The sequence below is a fragment of the Carcharodon carcharias genome, chromosome 31 (assembly GCF_017639515.1).
Source record: "Carcharodon carcharias isolate sCarCar2 chromosome 31, sCarCar2.pri, whole genome shotgun sequence".
NCBI classification, from domain to species: domain Eukaryota; kingdom Metazoa; phylum Chordata; class Chondrichthyes; order Lamniformes; family Lamnidae; genus Carcharodon; species Carcharodon carcharias.
The window spans coordinates 17,882,926-17,901,721 of NC_054497.1; the positions used below are offsets into that span (position 1 = coordinate 17,882,926).

At 41.4% G+C, this 18,796-nt stretch overlaps 2 protein-coding genes across 2 annotated transcripts; both read right to left on the reverse strand.

Moving 5' to 3' along the window:
* Positions 1–5,433: 5,433 nt before the first annotated feature.
* mief1 (mitochondrial elongation factor 1) lies at positions 5,434–18,169 on the reverse strand. The gene is made up of 6 exons (XM_041177785.1): positions 18,079–18,169; positions 15,956–16,001; positions 14,378–14,533; positions 11,744–11,927; positions 9,218–9,465; positions 5,434–6,637 (listed from the first exon to the last, which is right to left on the reverse strand). Exons 2-6 carry the CDS (start codon positions 15,974–15,976, stop codon positions 5,831–5,833), a joined length of 1,416 nt encoding a protein of 471 aa, XP_041033719.1. The 5' UTR covers positions 15,977–16,001; positions 18,079–18,169; the 3' UTR covers positions 5,434–5,830.
* On the reverse strand, positions 18,118–18,342 carry LOC121271665 (MIEF1 upstream open reading frame protein-like). The gene has a single exon (XM_041177787.1). The coding sequence runs from the start codon at positions 18,340–18,342 to the stop codon at positions 18,118–18,120; it is 225 nt and encodes a 74-aa protein (XP_041033721.1).
* Between the last annotated feature and the right edge of the window lie 454 nt (positions 18,343–18,796).

Genomic DNA, 18,796 nt, shown 5'->3' on the forward strand with positions numbered 1-18,796 from the left:
TCAATAACCCAAATATGAAGCTGAGCCAATATTTTGAAGGATGCCAGTTACATTTCTCCATCAAAACCATATCACAAACACAAAAATTATAGGTCCAAGTATATTGTTTCTAAGTATATGTACAAACAAAACTTTCATTAGATACATCCAAGCATAAAAGTGCACAGAATTTCCGTTTCACTTGGCATCTATAATTCTGCAAATTAAGGAAACGTCCTCTGGTTTCTAAGGTTCAGCATTAAAATTTTCTCAGAAAAATCAAGCAAACAAATGTCAAAAGATAGAAAATGATCTCTAACTAGAATCAAGTTCAAGAGAGTTAAATTGTTGGCATGGAGACTTTAAACTGCTGGGTAACTTTTCAAATGCCTGTAAAGCTGTTTTTAACATAGAAATCTGGCAAGTATATTTATGATCAGTTAAAGTAACATGTTAAGTTTGTTCAGCAGGTCTGGCAGCATCTGCAGAGAGGAATGCAGCTGCTGACAGACCTGCTGAGTTTTTCCAGGTATTTTTGCTTTTGTTTTGGATTTCCAGCATCCGCAGTTTTTTGCTTTTATGTTAAGTTTGTTGTCAGTCAGTTACCACTTCCACCTGCTATCTAGTCACCATATGCAACCTTTTTTGTCCATTCCTGTCCACTGTGTGGGATTACATTCCACTATATTTTACTGCACAACTTCTGTATTTGTATGTGTGAATGCTGGACATAATTAGGGCGTCTACAGAAAAAGACTAACATTAATATTGTATCTTTCATGATATACCTCAAAGCTCTTTAATATTATTGTGAATAGTGTTATAGGTTAATAGTGGGGTTTGGATTAGTTTCTCTGTGTGTAGGTTCTAACTGAATTGCAAACAGCTAGTCTTGAGCTTTTGAGTTATCAAAAGAGAAGCTAAGCCAATGAAGTACATTTTTTTAAGAATAGTCACTATTGTAAAAGTAGGAAACACAGCAGCCAATTTGCATACCACTGCTGCAAACAGCAATAATAACCAGATAATCTGTTTTTCTGTTGATTGAGGGACACTGGGGAAAACTCTCCTGCTCTTTGAATTAGTGCCATGGGATCTATTACATCCACTCAAGGGGCACACAAGGTTTTGGCTTAACATCTCATTCCTTTTACTTCCCCTCCGCCCTTTCCCTGTCTCTGTACTTAAAACCTGGCACTGGTCTTAACTTTGCCCAGTTGTTGAAAGGTTGCTGACTCCAAATGTCAGCTGTGACTCAGTTAATAGTACTCTTAACCTCTGACTCTTAAAAGATTGTGGTTTCAAGTCCCATTCCAGGATTTGCGCACAATAATCTAGGCTGACACTCCAGTGCAGTAATGAGAGAGTTGGAGGTGCTGTCTTTTAGTTGAGACATTAGATGGGCATCTGCCATCTCAGGTGGATATAAAGGAACCCAAGGAACTCTTAAGAAAAGCAGGAGAATTCTCTCATGTCTTAGCTGACATTTATCCCTCAAACAACATTAAAAACAGATTACCTAGTCATTATCATTTTGCCATTTGTGGGACTTTGCCGTGCACAAAATGCTTGCCATATTTCCTACATTACAATCATAATGTTCAAAAGTACTTTACTTGTGGGATAGCACTTTGGGGTGTCAAGCGGTCATAGAAGGTGCTACATAAATGCAGGTTCCTTTTATCTGTGATTGCTGTGAAGAGTGTTATTCAGTGTCATGCACCCATTATCCTTTCCACGAATTCAGATACACCACTGAACGATGTATCCATTCAGGTTTGTTATAATTTGCAGTGGTCCACTTGTTAGGTAGTCAAAGCCAATTCTGAAATGTTTTTACACAACACTCTAGGACCTTCCTCCATGCCTGGACAGTTAACAGTTCTATATTCCTGTGCCTTTCAAGATACCACTCATCACCCTCCTGTTACACTAAAGGTGGTTCTGAGAGTTAACACTGAATACTACAAAATTATAAATAATTTAAAGGTTTGAGCAACACTTTTGCGCATTTGAACATTTTGTACTGCAATGTTAAGTTTTAAAAGGTACATGAGATAGAGCATTCATGAATAAGGATGGGAACTTGATCCACAACTAAATATCATCTGATACACTGTATGTTCTAATATTTCCTACCTATTTTACTAACTAGTAAACAGATGGCAACGTTTTACATTTTATACACACATAGCGAATTTCAAACCGGTGTGTTTAAAATGTGTTCCAAGGAAGAGTCAGATTGGGCTCAAAACTTTAATGCTGTTCCTCTCTCTACAGATGCTGGCAGACCTGAATTTTTTCCAGCAGTTTGTTCTTATTTCAGATTTCCAGCATCCGCAGTATTTTCTTTTTATTTAAAATGTGTTCCAGTTTATGAAGGGGGATTTATGTCTACCACAGTATTTTCACACTGCAATAACTAAATAAAGGAACCAAAGTGGGTTTAAACCATCTGATCACTTTGCGATATGGCCCTTCCCAGTAGTCAGCTTAGATTTAAGTCACAACCAGAACATTAACTAGCCTACTAATGCTGATTGCATATGTCCTTTAATTTATTACATTCCAATGTCAAAACTAATGAACAGAAAAAAAATCGCTTTTCATAAACTGGATGAATTTTAAATAGAGTTGCACAAAATTCTGTGCGCAACATGAAATATTGCTAAATATTTGTGTTACAAATGCAATATTCTTCGCCAATCAGCTCAATCTCAGCAGGGTACATTTGGCCACTTTCCAAAATTTTACAGCTGCAAAAACAGCACAAAATCCATGTTTATAATCAGCGTTTGACAGAGACTGCTTAAAAGAAGGAAAATATCATCAACAGATACCAGCTCAAAGAGGTTTCCTGTGCCTTCCTTCTCTCAGCGTTCTTGGCCAGGGCTATCGGGACAACCGTATGAGTTTTGCTTTTTGAATAATAATCTTTGGTTACAGAGATCTGTGTCAATTATACTCACATAGACATCATTAATTTTGTATAGGGACAAACGCTTTCCACAGTACACGTTACTCAGCAAGACTTGTGAATAGAATGAATCATACAGATTTTACATTAGCAATGTGCATATAATTGCAGGTAATTATCTTAGTGCAGAATATTAATCATATTCTGATACAAGATTATTGTACATAACTAGAGACTGAAGCGGTCGTCTTTGAAGTATTGATAGAGGTTATAGATACTCTTCCAAGAGTACCCTTTAGCATCACCTTGCATATTTTAAACAGGACTTATTTTTCTTCTCCAAGGACGAGATTCACACTGTAGTACAGTTCCATAGGCTGCAGCTGCCTTATGGTATTTGGTCAATCTTCATATGCACAGTTGGGTAATGAGCACCAGTGGGCTATTTGGTCACAGAAGCCCAATTCTACCCACATCTGATGAACATATACATAACGTTCAGATGGCACTATCAAGAATGAGAACCCTAGTTGACTCTTTTTCCCCCCTCTCCTTCCCAGGTAGTGTGGCACCCATTGTAGTGCTCCCACTGGTACCCATGCCGTTCAGCGTACACTTGTACTGGTACTAACTTTATCATCCAGCATTAAAGGTTGAACTGGCAAACATATAAAATATTTTCTTAAAAGCAAAAGGGTATGTTCTCTCGTACAAAGGGACATACCAACGTTCCAACGCCCATTGCCTAACCCCTGCTAAAAGGCAGCCTTTTTTCCACCGCTGGTTAGCCTACGATGTACACAAGCTAGATGGAGACTCCCCATTTGGTTTTATCCAGCATCTGTGGCAGCAGAGGTCCCAAGATCAGGGAGGAGAGCAAGTTCAATCCCAACTCCACTACAGTGTATCACACTTCCCCTGAGGTTTCTTAGTTAATTGTAAACTTAAAACATTGTTAGAAAACAGAAATTCTTTACTGAGTGTGAAAGTATTACATAGAATTTCCAAAGAGGTTATTCAACCCAACTGGTCGGTGTTTATGTTCCATTTGAGCTTCCTCTCAACTGCTTCAACTCACCCTATCAGTATACCCGTCGAATCCTTGCTACCTCAAGTGTTCATCTAGCTTCCCCTTAAATGCAGCTATGCTATTTGCCTAAACTACTCCTGGTGAGTTCCACATTCTAACCACTGTGGGTAAAGAAATTTCTCCTGAATTCTTTATTGGATTTATTAGTGACTCTCTTCACTGAAGCTTAAGCCTGGTGGCCAAAAGAGTCAAGAGATAAGCACCAGAAAAGGCAACATATCAAAAACACCAAAGGAAAAGCTGGAAAAAGAACCGAAGACTGTAACATTATGCAGGAGTTTCTCTGTGTCTTTGAAAAATAACTTTTTAAAGCTGTGAATAGGAACTCATACTCAAGAAACCTAGAACCCCTGAGTTAAATCATGAGAACAGCAGCATAGAGATTATAAAAAGGACGTTTGGGTTCAGTTACTGGGGTTTGCCAGCACTCATTTATCCACATTTTTGCGTGGTAAAAGCTGAATTGGAAGCAGTAATTTTCTGTAGAAAGCCATCTGGCAGTGATATGATGGATGAGTAGGAACTTAGCTCTTTGGGGAAAACACTGCGCTGTTTATAGTGTCACTGCCTAGGCAGAACACCTTCAAATTAAAATGAAAAAAGGACAGGAGGCGTCCAGCAATTCTGGCAGCATCTGAACAAGAGAGATAGGCTTGGGTGGGGCTACTCGCCAAAACCACATGTGCTGATTAAAGTGTGTGAAAATTTCTAGTCGAAGTATTGATACAGCCAGCTGGATGTACAAGTCATTATGGGATGAGCTGAGTGAGTAAACATGAATATGAAAAGTCGGCTATAACATTTAGCTTGGTATGAACTATAAAAGCAGATTGATAAATTAAATCTTGATTTGAGTTTAACAAAGAAAACTCAATTTTGTTCTTCACAAACCACTGAGAATTTGCATTTTACACAGAATTTACAGTGAAGAAACAGGCCATTCGTGCACACTGGTCTGTTCCAGTATTCATGCTCTATACCACTTTGTATCTTGTATAAGTTTTAAATTGAGTTGGTACCTGCATCAAAAGGTAAATCTTAACCATTGGCTCTTCTGCTGCAGGTGGTTAATTTGGCAAGGAGATAGCAATTTTCCTGCAATTAGGCATGGGCCGTGTTCAATTCAACGAACTGATGACTCAAGAGGGAAGTATGCTCAATAAGAAGTCTCACCTCCCTTAAGTTCCATACAGTACAGTCTCATCTCCCTTAAGTTCCATACAATACTTTTACTTTAGTTCTGAGAGAGACGGTGGAGTGGAATGGCTCCTCATAAGTGGAAGGAAAAATTGCTACTGTGAATACCCGCTCGACCAGATTAGTTTCTAAAGCTCTTAGTTTGCACTCTTCTTTTGACATGCAGTTCCTATTGAATTCTGTTTGCATCCTCAGTAATAATCCTGGACATTTATCGGTTTTTGAAAACAGAACCAGTAGAACAAATGACTGGACCTCAGTCAAACTGATTTTATTGACGGCTGCAATTTTGAAAATTTTGTCCGAGTCTTTGAAAACGACATTTATTTTAAATCTTTACATTTTAAGTGTTAATGGGAAACGTGAATATTATTTTCACGTTTGGTTCATCAAAAGGACAAGACACCATTCAGCCCAAGCCTAATTGCCTTTTTTTAAATAGTAAACAACATTGGAAGTCCTTCCCACAAGATCACTGGTTCCCCTTTCATGCAACTTCCAATCACGACTACAAATTCAGGAAATGCAAAATGAGTCATCTGGCCAATAGGGTTATGAAATGGTTAACAGCACTCGAACGCAGTCATTTGGTGAACCCTGATAAATATCAAATTACGAACCTCTTCATGTGTCTACTACAAAATAATTCATGTATTTAACAACGTCTCTGGTTCAGATAAGGAACAGTACAGCATGTATCCCAATTCATCAATTTCTTCTTCTTTAAGTTCCAAAAACAAGTTGACTTTGGTATCTAAGCTGCATGGCAAGAAACCTTGCTCCAAGTAGCTTATAAGCTCTCTGAGAACCAGCAGGAATTTATCGGCCAGCAAATCTGGTGACCAGTCGGATTCCTTCTCACAGCCATGGAGGATCACGTTGGTCAGCTGACTAGCCGTCAGCTTGTTGAGAACAGGGCTGGACTTGCAGATGGCTTTCAGTATCTTCAGGCAGCAGCAGCGACAGCCTCCGTCCCTCTCGTCCAGGGCTCGCAGCTTAACAGTTTCCGCAGTTCGGAAGCTTTGCCGCCACATGTTTTCGTACCGTCCGTCCCGGTGAGGTTTGGCAATCAGCATGGTCTCCTCCATCACGATCAATGGCAAGAACTCAATAAATAATTTTTTACTCGTGTCGTACTGAACCTCCAAAGTCATTGTTTCAGAAGGGACCACCGGTCGAATCACGAGGTCCAAGACACTACCTATAGCTGGCCAGTTGATGGTCCCTGACAAGGCCTTGTCAAACGTCTCGTTCACAACTTTAGGCGAGAGATAGCCACCCACGATGCAGCGGTCCCAATAACTGCTGCCGCGGGGGAAATATTCCATGTTTTCCCTGCGGACCAGCCAGAACCCAGGGACATTCATAATGGTCTCCTCCCCTGGGATTGCAGCCCAGAGGTTCTTCTCTAAGATCAATGGAACCATCAGATGAACGTGATCTGCAGTGACCACCTAAAGAGTCAGACACAATTAAACTCAATTGGTAATACGGTCAGAAGCGATTTTATGAAGACAAGCATTTAGTAATATGTGAATGCCACAAAACATCACTAATTAAGATGATAACATTCCAAATAGATCCCATATAACTAAGATGAATCAAATCAGGAAAAGTAGCATGGAGGATGAGTTCATAAGAGTATTCAGGACAAATTCTTAGAACAATATGTTCTGGAACCGACCATGTAACAGGCTATTTTAGGCCTGGTAATGTGTAAGGGCACAGGATTAATTAATTACCTCATAGTAAAGGATCCCCATGGTAAGTGATAATAGATTGAATTTCACATTTAGTTTGAAGGTGAGAAATGCTGTTCTGAAACTAGAGAGTTAGGGTAAATGGACCATTTTCAGGTTGACAAACTGTAATGAGTAGAGTGCCACAGGGATCATTGCTAGGGTCTCAACTATTTACAATGTATATTAATGACTTGGATGAAAAAACTGAAGAACAGATATGCAGAATATTACATAAATGGAAAGAGACTGCAGAACTCTGCAGTACAGGAGGATCTGGATGTCAGAGGGGCAAAAAGCTAATATGCAAGTAACAGGAAGTAATTAGAAAGGCAAATAGAATGTTGGCCTTTAGTGCAAAAGAGATGGCATATAAAAGTAGGAATTCTTGCAGCAGCTGAACAGGGCATTGGTGAGACCATACCTAGAGTACTATGTACAGTTTTGATCTCCTTGCGTAGCAGAGAAGGTTCACTAGGCCAATTCCTGGGATGAAGAGATTACTTTATGAGGAAAGGCTGAGCAGGTTGGGCCTACATTCACTGGAGTTTAGAGGAATGAGAGGTGATCGTATTGAAACATAAGATTCTGAGGGGGCTTGACAGGGTAGTTCCTGAGGGGGTGTTACCCCTCGTGAGGGATTCTAGAACGAGGGGGCCGCTGTTTAAAAATAAGAGGGATCCCAAAAAAGACAGAGTAAGGAGAAACTTTTTCTCTCAGAGCATTGTTAGTCTTTGGAATTCTCTCTCAGGGCAGTGAAGGCTGGGTCATTGAAGATATTCAAGATTGAGTTAGGCAGATATTTGATCTACAAGGGAGTCAAGAGTTACAGGAAGGCAGCAGGCAGAAAAGTGGAGTTAAGGCTGCAATCAAATCAGCCATGATCTTATTGAAAGGTACAGTAGGCTCGAGGTGCCGAATGGCCTGCTCCTGCTCCCATTTCTTATGGTCATATTTATGATTAAATTCTTCCCTTGCCCTTCAACACTCATATGACTCAAAGGCCAGAACCCAAGAAGCTGGATAATTTGGGGTAAATCTGTACCTTCCCAATCTATAGCAGGAACACAACGCAGTATGAATCTGTCACCCAGGAATTCCCAGTTTTTAAAGTGAATAATTCCAATAAATCCAAGGTGATTAGATCCACAACAAACTTTTTTGTGTCTTTTGGATTAACGCCATTTTGCAATATTGAGAAACAGCAGCTACTGTAATTTTTACAATGTGACAGCATCAAGCACTTTTCTATTATATAGGATAGGTGAAATAAATATGCACCTTCCTCGACATTAACTAACACTGCACAAGGCCTGCTCTTTCCAATGCTGCTGAGGTATTTTAAATTCCCACACATTTTATCCTGAAGCAGGTTAGTGAAATAGTGCCAGCTTGTAGGCATTGTATAATGCATAGTATAAATTGTTTTATATGAATGAACAAGGCCCCTGTATTTCTTCCTCTGTATCTAATGGTCGAGCGTATCACCATCTTAATCACCATTTCCCCTATACCTCATCCATTTCCATTCTTTTCAACCTCTAGTAAATACCCTGCACCGACTTTCATCTGGGGTTCTCAGTAAGATTATTAAGGATGAACAGAATATCTGGAAGGGGGCCAGAAAAGAATGCAATACGTGAGACATGATTTCAGAATCAACCAGAGCCCAACTGTGTAGCTTTCTAACTTTCCATTTACACATCTTGAATTTGAATATGACAATAGTCAAATGACAGCTGTGGCTCAGTTGATTGTGCACCAAACGGTTCAAGGCCTATTTCAGAGACCTGACCACATAATCTAGGTTGTCACTCCAGTGCAGCGCTGAGTGGGTGCTGCACTTTTGGAGCTGCTGTTTCTTGGATGAGATATTAAGCCTCCATTGCACACAATTTGGTTGCTGCACTGCCCTATATTAGATGACACTTCAAAAGGACCTTATTGGCTGTGAACAGATTTGGGACATCAAGTGAAAGGTGCTGTATAAATGCAAGTTCCTTCTTTCTTTTACCATCAACATGGCAATTGGAAAACCTAGGTCAGACTTCATCTATCGGCCCAAGCAAGGTCTAGTAGGACAACCAGCATTACTGTGACTTGAACCATCCTTCACACTTCCATTTCCCCATTATAAAATTACTGTCCTTCTCCTGTCATGCTGCTCTTTATGCTACGTGCCATTCCACAACAGAGAAAGTAGCAGTATTTTCTTTTTATCTTAGAGAAAGTAGACAGACGGTCTGCTTCCAGATCTGTTTGATGCCACTCAAAGGAATTAGATTAAACTCAAACCTGTAAATCGTCATACAGACTGCCACTGAGATACATATCCCGGAGAGGCATATCAGGAAGCTTGGCATGGATGAAATTCCGCAGTTCTGTGCAAATATCCATTGCAGCCTGCTTGGCACGGCTCATTTCCGCACCTAGGATGACAACATGCTTACGGTAATACACAAAGAGTTTATCTTGCATGGACAAGCGGAGTCGAGCTTTCTTCAAATCCATTTGATTTTTCTTGCTAGCACCTTTGGAAGTACCTGTATCGAGACACAAAATGGAGTAAATGCAACTAATTCATTTAACACTGAATATACAAGTCACACTTGTGTCTGAATTGTATGTCATGTAAATCAAACCGGTCATAAAGTGAAGTTGTTTGACAACTCATTCAACCTTGCAGCAGGCAGAGGACTGAAACAGATAGTTTTAACCTAAGTCGCATAATTAACTTTCTTAAAAGCAAAAAAACTGCGGATGCTGGAAATCCAAAGCAAAAACAAAAATACCTGGAAAAACTCAGCAGAGCTGGCAACATCTGCGGAGAGAAGCACAGTTAACGTCAAGTCCGAATGTTGAAAGGTCATTCGGACTCGAAACGTTAGCTGTGCTCCTCTTCGCAAATGCTGCCAGACCTGAGTTTTTACAGGTATTTTTTGTTTTTGTTTGTAATTAACTTTTTTTCCTTGACAGGGCATTATAAAGAATAGTAAATCCCATTAAGTTTCCGTTAACTGAACAACAAAGATTGGCGATATTCATTATAACAACTTATAAAAAATTATAACAACTTGCATTGACAGTGTCTGTAAGGCAGAAAGTCACCCCAAGGCACTTTACAAGTCATGTTTAAAAGGATTGAATGCTAAACCATGTGAGAGTTGAGAGCTGACAGAAAGCCTGATCAAAAAGGTAGGCTTGAAGAAAATTCAAATACAGAGACGAGATTGAAAATATATTGCGCCTTTCATGACCTCAGGATGCCCCAAAGCACTTTACAGCCAATGAAGTGCTTTGTGAAGCGCAGTTACTGTTGTAATGTAGAAAATGCAGCAGCCAATTTGCACACAGCAAACAGCAATGTAATAAGGATAAGATCATGTTTTTTAGGTGATATTGATCGCAAGGATGAAGGTTTAAGCAGCAGAAACAACTGGAGGCTCTGAAATCAACTTTGTTATCAAGGTAGAGGTCAGAATTAGAGGACAGAAGGGTGTGGTGGGGGAAGCAAGGATGGAGCATATAAACTAGAGAGAGGCGAGGCTGAGAATTTCAAATCGGATCTGTATTGGAACAGTTAACCAGTGTAGATTAGTGAGGAGATTTGCATGCCAACAAGACTTAGTGCAGAACAGGAGAGGGGAGGAATTTGAACAAGTTGAAGTTTATGGAGAGAGAATTGGAGACCAACAAGGAGAATGTTGAAGATACCAAGTCTAGAGATGGCAAAAGCATGCATAAAAGTTTGCGCAATAGCAGGAATGAGGTAGGGGTGTAGAGAGCAAAGCTGCAGTGGTGAAAAAGGGCATTGTGGAAGACTTGAGAAGCAATTCTGGCTCAAACTAAATACCAATGTTTGGCACGGACTGTACCAGCCTGAGTGAGTACCCAGGCATGGCGATGAAATCAGTGGAAAGGCAACAGAGTTTATGGCAGGGACAATGTACGATAATAAATTAACTTGGTGTGGGATAAAATTACAGTAGAGAAACATTACACACCAAGCCAATACACCAACATACTCTCCCTTTAATTTCCTACCTCAGAAATGCTCTCTTAAAATGAATTGGCTCAACACATAGTCATTCTCACATGTAAACTGCAAGTGCTTCCAGGTCATTTTGATCACCATAATTGACTCTCAGCCTATCACTGCTCATGATTTAAAAGATACCATTTTTTGGAGCTGTGTACGAAACTGATACAGCTTTGTTAAAAGAATGATGTGCCACCTTTGAAGTTAGATGTTACGATGAACATCACTGCTGAGGAATGGAATTCTTTGTCAGCCAGTAAGTGTCAACGCTTACTGATGCTGAACCTGTCTGTACAAAATGACTCAACACCCAGTTTCAAAACCCACCATTGTAGTCAGTACTGATAACACAGCCAGATCAGATCTGCAGTACTGCCACATCCAGTGATGATGGAGGTTCCATTAACATCTTCATCCTCAATGACAGCCGAGGCCAGCGCATAAGTTTAGAGGATAAGAATGAAAGTAATGACCTTCAGCTAGAAGTGCCAAGTGGACGATCCATCCCAGCCTCCTCCTGAGGTCCTCACCATCACAGATTCTAATCTTCAGCGAATTCACTTGATACTCCACATGATACCAAGAAGCAGCCAGTGTACTGGACAAGGTGACTACGGGTTCCAATAACATCCTGGTTGTACTGCTGAAGATCTGTGTTCCAAAACTCCCTCTCCTACAACTGCACCAATTCCTTCAGTGTCATTAATTATGATTTTCTCCTTCTATAATTAGTGCATCATATATGCTGTATAGTAAACCACTTATTTTACCTGACAATTTACCTGCTTCGCAGCTCATGCTATCAGTTGGCAGCGTCTGTAGCGATCTGCTGACATTCATTTTCATATCTCTGGTCAATAAACGTGGTGATGAACCAATCCAGCTGGGCTCCTCCCAACTTTGCTTGCCAGATCTCAAATCCATCTTGCTGGGGCTACTTGGGGCACTGATCGCCCGGTCATACATCTGCAAGGAATAGGTTAGAAAAGATGTAATATTGGTCATGAGCAGCTTGGTACACACAATATGTACTATATTCCAGTAGTTTTTCTTTCATGGGCGTTGCTGGCAAAGCCAGCATTTGTTGCCCAACCCCAATTGCCCTTGAACTGAACATTCCAAGAGTCAACCACATTGCTGTGGGTCTGGAGTCACCCGTAGCCCAGACCAGGTAAAGGTGGCAGATTTCCCTCCCTAAAGGACATCAGTGAACCAGGTGGGTCTTTACAACAATTGATGATCATTTCATGGTCACCATCACTGAGACTAGCTTTATATTCCAGATTTATTAATTGAATTTAAGTTCCACCAGGTGCCATGGAGGGATTTGAACCCTGGTCTCCAGAGCATTAGTGTGGGCCTCTGGGTCACTAGTCCAGTGACAATATCACTATGCCACCATCTCTTAAAGGGAGACATCAGCATTCTTTAGTTAAGCAATGTTAATAACCCGTTTGATAGGAGATATCTTTCAGCCATTGTGCAGCTCCACAGAGACAACAACAACTTACATTTATGGAGCACCTTTAATATACTAAAATGCCCTGAACAATGCTGCCTCTAAGGTGCACAGCTGGAAAGCAATCCAGAAGTTCCTATGCAAGTCAACCACATGTTGGCCCCTTTGGTTGTCATGCAACAAATTTAAAGGGCCAGTACACTTAATGAATAGGCTGTGCACAACAAAATAAATTAGAAGCAATGGTGTTCCCAGGTTTCTTCACCGGACTGCCATAAAACAAAAACAAAAATAGCTGGAAAAACTCAGCAGGTCTGACAGCATCTGTGGAGAGGAATACAGTTAACGTTTCGAGTCCGTATGACTCTTCATCAAAACTAAGGAAATATAGAAATGAGGTGAAATATAAGCTGGTTGAGGGGGGGGTGGGACAGGTAGAGCTGGGTAAAGAGCCAGTGATAGGTGGAGGCAAAGAGATTGCCAAATATGTCATAGACAAAAGGACAAGGGGGTGTTGACAGTGGTGATATTATCTAAGGAATGTGCTAATGGTGACATTAAGGGTAGAAAGCAAGTGGCAGATGGCCCTAGTAGGGGAAGGGATTGAAATGGGCTAAAAGGTGGAGATAAAACGATAGATTGAAACAAATTTAAAAATAGGTGGGAAAAGAAAAATATGTTTAAAAAATTATAAATTATTGGAAAAAGGGGGATCGGAAAGGGGTTGGGGATGGAGGAGAGAGCTCATGATCTGAAGTTGTTGAACTCAATATTCAGTCCGGAAGGCTGTAAAGTGCCTAGTCGGAAGATGAGGTACTGTTCCTCCAGTTTGCAGTGAGCTTCACTGGAACATTGCAGCAGGCCAAGGACGGACACGTGGGCATGAGAGCAGGGTGGTGTGTTGAAATGGCAAGTGACAGGGAGGTCTGGGTAATGCTTGCGGACAGACCAAAGGTGTTCTGCAAAGAGGTCACCCAGTCTGCGTTTAGTCTCTCCAATGTAGAGGAGACCCCATTGGGAGCAGCGAATGCAGTAGACTAAATTGAGGCAAGTGTAAGTGAAGTGCTGCTTCACTTGAAAGAAGTGTTTGGGCCCTGGGATGGTGAGGAGGGGGGAAGTAAAGGGACAGGTGTTACACCTTCTGCAGTTGCATAGGAAGGTGCCGCTGGAGGGTGTTGAGGTATAGGGAGTGATGCAGGAGCGGACCAGGATGTCCCGGAGGGAACGATCCCTGCGGAATGCCGCCAGGGAGGGCGAAGGGAAGATGTGTTTGGTGGTGGCATCATGCTGGAGTTGGCGGAAATGGTGGAGGATGATCCTTTGAATGCGGAGGCTGGTGAGGTGATAAGTGAGGACAAGGGGGACCCTATCATGGTTCTGGGAGGGAGAGGAAGGAGTGAGGGTGGTTGCGTGGGAAACAAAATCTGACACTAAACCACATAAGGAGATTAGGTCAATTGATCAAAGAGGCAGCATTTAAGGGTGTGTTTAAAGGAAGAGAGAGTGGTAGAGAGATATAGGGAGGTAATTCCAGACCCAAGGGATTAGGCAGCTGAAGGCACAGCCTCCAATGGTGGAGGGATGAAAATCAAAGATTCACTAAAAACTAGAGCCTTAGGAGCGCAGAGAAACTGTAGGGTTGTAGAACTGAAAGAGGTTTTAGAGATAAGGAGGGCAAATGGCCATGGAGGGATTTAAAGTCAAGAATGAGAATATGAAAATTGAGGGGTTGCCAGACTGGGAACCAACATTGATCAGCGAAAGCAGAGGCGACCAGCAGGTGAACAAGACTTGTAAGTTAGGATACAAGCAGCAGAGTTTTAGACAGGCTCAAGTTTACAAGGTTGTAAAATGGGAGGCCAGTCTCTCCACGGAACTTGAAAACCTAGACAAGGAGGGTGTGGAGTTGGAGGAGGAAGCAGAACAGATAAATGCTGAAAGAAAATGAGGACCCTACCCTCTTAACAGCCAGCGTTGCAATGCCTAACATCGCTGCCCCACCAACACCTAGCACCAGCCTGGCATTCGAGAGCACAAAGTCAATGGCATTTCCAATCCCATTGTCTCCTTTCTTGCTTTTTCCTTCACCCACACCAGCCATTTTGAACAGAGCCTGGAATGAAAAAAGTTACAATATTTATTTTAAAAAATGATTTTGAAAAATATTTTCCTCCAAATTATTTGGGTGCTATTTGCAGAGGGAGGTACTTTGACCAGCACTCTAGTAGTACTGCCTGCTGATCCTCACTCTCCACATCTACCTGGGCCATCAGAGCAGGCTTAGCTTAATTCATCAGCCAACGAACAACATGTAGAAACCAGGACCTGTAAGTGGAATTCCCAAATTGGTCATTTTTAAAATATTATTCATTCACGGGATGTGGGCGTCATTGGTGAGGTCAGCATTTATTAATCATCCCTGTGAAACTGAGTGGCTTGCTAGGCCATTTCAGAGGGCAGTTGAAAGTCTGTTATGTTGCTGTGGACTGGAGTCACATGGCCGGCCAAGCCACGGTACAGATGGCCGATTTCCTACCCTGAAGTGAACCAGGTACTATTTTATTCCAGATTTATTTAATTAATTTTATTAATTAAATTGAAATTCCTCAGCTGCTTAATTAAGTAAATCTGGAATCAAAAGCTAGTATCAGTAATGGTGACAATGAAACCACCCGATTGTTGTAAAAACCCACCTGGTTCACTCATGTCCTTTAGGGAAGAAAATCTGCTGTCCTTATCCAGTGTGGTCTCAACCTGACTCCAGATCCACAGCAATGCAGTTAACTCTTAAGTGCCCTCTTAAATGACCCAGCAAACCACTCAGTTGTATTCAAGGACGCAGCTCACTATCACCTTCTCAAGGGCCATTAAGAATTGGCAATAAATGCTGGTCTAGCCCACCTGCCCTGAATGAATTAAAAAAAGAGATGTACACTCTCTGTGGCCTTAGTTTCATCCCATTATGTATCAGCATTGCCATGCTGAAAGCTATTATTTGTTTGTTGTTGTATTCTAAAAAAAACCCAAACGCTAAGCCATCTGTTTTTATGGCCTGTAATCACACATCCAGGCAATCACATCCTAGATCTCTTTGTTAGTCACACCCTTCAGTGTCTTTCTGTTCAATGCATGTTTCCAAAATTTATCGCTTTAGAATTTTCCACGTTAAATTCCATTCGACCCCTCCCCCATCTATATTCTTCTGAAATTTTTCACAGGCCTTCTTGCTGTTTACTAAGCACCCTATTGTATGATATTAAATGTCTTTATTTCTACAAAGGCATGCTCAAAATTGCACTTAGTATTGTAATTTGTGCCCTAACTGTTGCCCTTGGTTTCGTACTCTATGCCCACATATAGGCTATTGGCCTCTGTTTAACGTTTATGCTTGCACTCACTATTTCAGGTAATTTTGAGTTTCAACAGGTTCTTCCAGTTCATCAACACACACTGCGTCTTTCCAGAATGTATACTCCCATTTCTAGCACATCCTCTCAAAATTACCTCACGCTTCTCCACATCAAACATTACTTACCCAATCTGCTAACCTGTTCATCTTCTCCTGAAGCCTTTCTCCAGTCCTCGTAACACAAGAGGGGAAACATAAAATAGCACTAATTGACTCAACTCATCACAATGCTTAACTCCTCCCTTGTGACTAAGTACCTTCATTCTCTTTCCCTACCCACCCAAGAGAGCTGGCTATATTTGGTCTCAAAAACTTGTTCAGGCTGGGGATCAACTGAAAAGTTGAAAACTGAGCTGAATAGGTTTTTGTTAGGCAAAGGTGCCAATGAACATGGAACCAAGTTCCTACAACAAGATAAATGGCCAGAGAATCTGCTTTGATGTTGCTTGAGGGATAAATATTGGCTAGGGCATTCCCTCTTTGAAATAGTGCCATTCAATCTTTTACGTCCGACTGAGAGGGTTCATGGGGTACAGAGGAGCCACGATCTAACTAAATGGTGGGACAGGCTCGAAGGGCTAAAAGATAATACTTCTGGTCCCACAGCAGCATGCATGAACTGGGAAAGAGCTGGGATTCCTGTGCTTGTTAACTGCCCAGTAATCCCACTGGAGAGGGTGTGGAACAATTTTATACTGGAGTGACATTGAGCTTGTCTCTGATGGCTGAGCAGGCTGCTGGAGCATGTGGGATTTAGGGAAGTACGACAGGGCTGCCTGTTTCTGTGGAACCTTACCCCAGCATAAATCACCATTTCAGGCAGGAAAACAAGAGAAAAAAAGCAACCCAGATGCAAAACAAAAATTTACTGCTTATAAACTACTGGCATCCAGTCAACACAATAACACAAATATCATTAAAATACAAGGAACTTAATTACATGAAAGTGCACAACGTGTTCTAGACAACAAACTACTATAAAAATAGAGATGTTGAGGCATTTCTAAGATCTATTAATTTGGCAGGAATTATAAGCTTATTGATCATACTATGTTGATCATAACTTAAAGACAATAGAAAGAGATGTAAACTAAGACCAGGCAAAGTCAAAACCCAGCACTACAGGGAGACTATTTATTCCTATTTAATATTTTTATGATTTCATACAGAAGGTTTAACATATTTCCCTCTCCCATTAGACCTTCTGAAAATCTGTACCTTACTCTAGCCTTCTTTTCTTTCCTCAAGTCACACCGATGTGCACTTCCACGTGAGTTGGTCAAAGCTCTGGGGGAAAATCCATGTTGACTTTCCTCATCAAACCACAACTACCTCAGCTAAGGTCAACGAGCTCAGGGTTCAAAGCTCAGGCCTTTCTGATCCATTAGCTGCACTGAAGGCAAGTTCCTAAAGGTTCTTATTTTGTTATTAAAAATGCAGAAGACATAATGAATCCCCACCCGAACTTGCTGCCTACCATTCTACAAGGGTTGATGTGCTGAGGGATCATTCTATGAGCACAAGTAGCCGTCCAGTACCAGCCTCGATTACCTCTTTGGTTTTGTACTTGACGTCCATTTGTATTGTTACAATTGTGAGGTTGAGAAGATTGTGTTTTGGGACTGTCTCTTCGATTTAGGGTAAAATGAACAGGGTTGTGTGGCCCACGCTGAAGTCTGCCTAGCAACAGGCCTGGGTGAGGGGGCTGTTAAAGATTAAAGGAAGACCCAGATTGTTTTTCTGGGAAGAAGGTACAAAGTATCTTCCGACAATTACCCAATTTCCTTTGAAAGCCACCACTGAATCTGCCTCCTCCACACTCTGAGGCAGTGCATTCCAGATCCTAACCACTCGCTGCATAAAAAGGTTTGGCCTCATGTTACCTTTGGGTCTTTTGCCAATCACCTTAAATTGGAGTCCTCTGGTTCTCAGGTCCAGCACATATAGTTCAGAACGGCCCACTCTCCTCATTAACTTCACACCCATTTTCTATCTAGAGTTACTCAGGAGTGTCCTATTATGGTGTCTCAGTACCCAGGAGGCTATGGCTGATGAATGAACCCTTACTGATGCCCACAGAACTGCCAACCCTGTCCCAACTAACTCAAATGTGAAAATTCGTGGTTGACAGGACACATTTTCACACTGGGCAATCCATTTACCAACTGTGGCCTCAGGAACATCTAACCTCAAAGGTTCTAAGAGACAAAACAGTGCCATGAGTGATTTTTTTCCCTTTAAAAGCATACCTAGAAGTTTGGAAACAGATCTTATGTTTTGGCTCGAGATTACACCAGGCCTCCGAGCTTGCTCTTCAGGAAGTAGATGCCTTTCTCCAATTGCTTAACTTTTTCCTCCTCCTTGGCGAGTTGCTGGTTCTTTCTGAACTCCCTCTTGATGATTCTATAGTAATAGTCACGGTCAGTGTACTGGAGATTGCGGCCCTCGCGCAGGAGAGCTCGGTAAAGATTCAGCACAGCCACACGTGACCAGGCCGCCATGACAAGAAACATCAACCAGGAAAATTGACAGTGCCCTCCAATCAGTACGAAGTTATTTCTGCCATACCTGAGGGAAAATAAACCAAAGTTGACAGCATTGATCAATAAGATAGAATGTACAGCACAGAAACAGGCCATTTGGCCCAACTGGTCAATGCTGGTGCTTATGTTCCATATGAGCCTCTCTCACCCTACTTCATTTAACCCTATCAGTATAACCCTCTATTCCTTTCTCCCTTATGTATTCATCTAGCTTCCCCCTAAAAGCATTTTTTGTAATCACCTCAACTATTCCTTTTGGTATCGAGTTCCACCACTCTCTAGGTAAAGAAGCTTCTCCCAAATTCCCTATTGGATTTATTACTGACTATCATATATTTATGTCCTCTCGTCCTAGTGTTCAGTTCTGCTACCTGCCTGAGGTACTGGCAGCTACAAGTCTGTCACGTGGCTATTATAGGAGTAA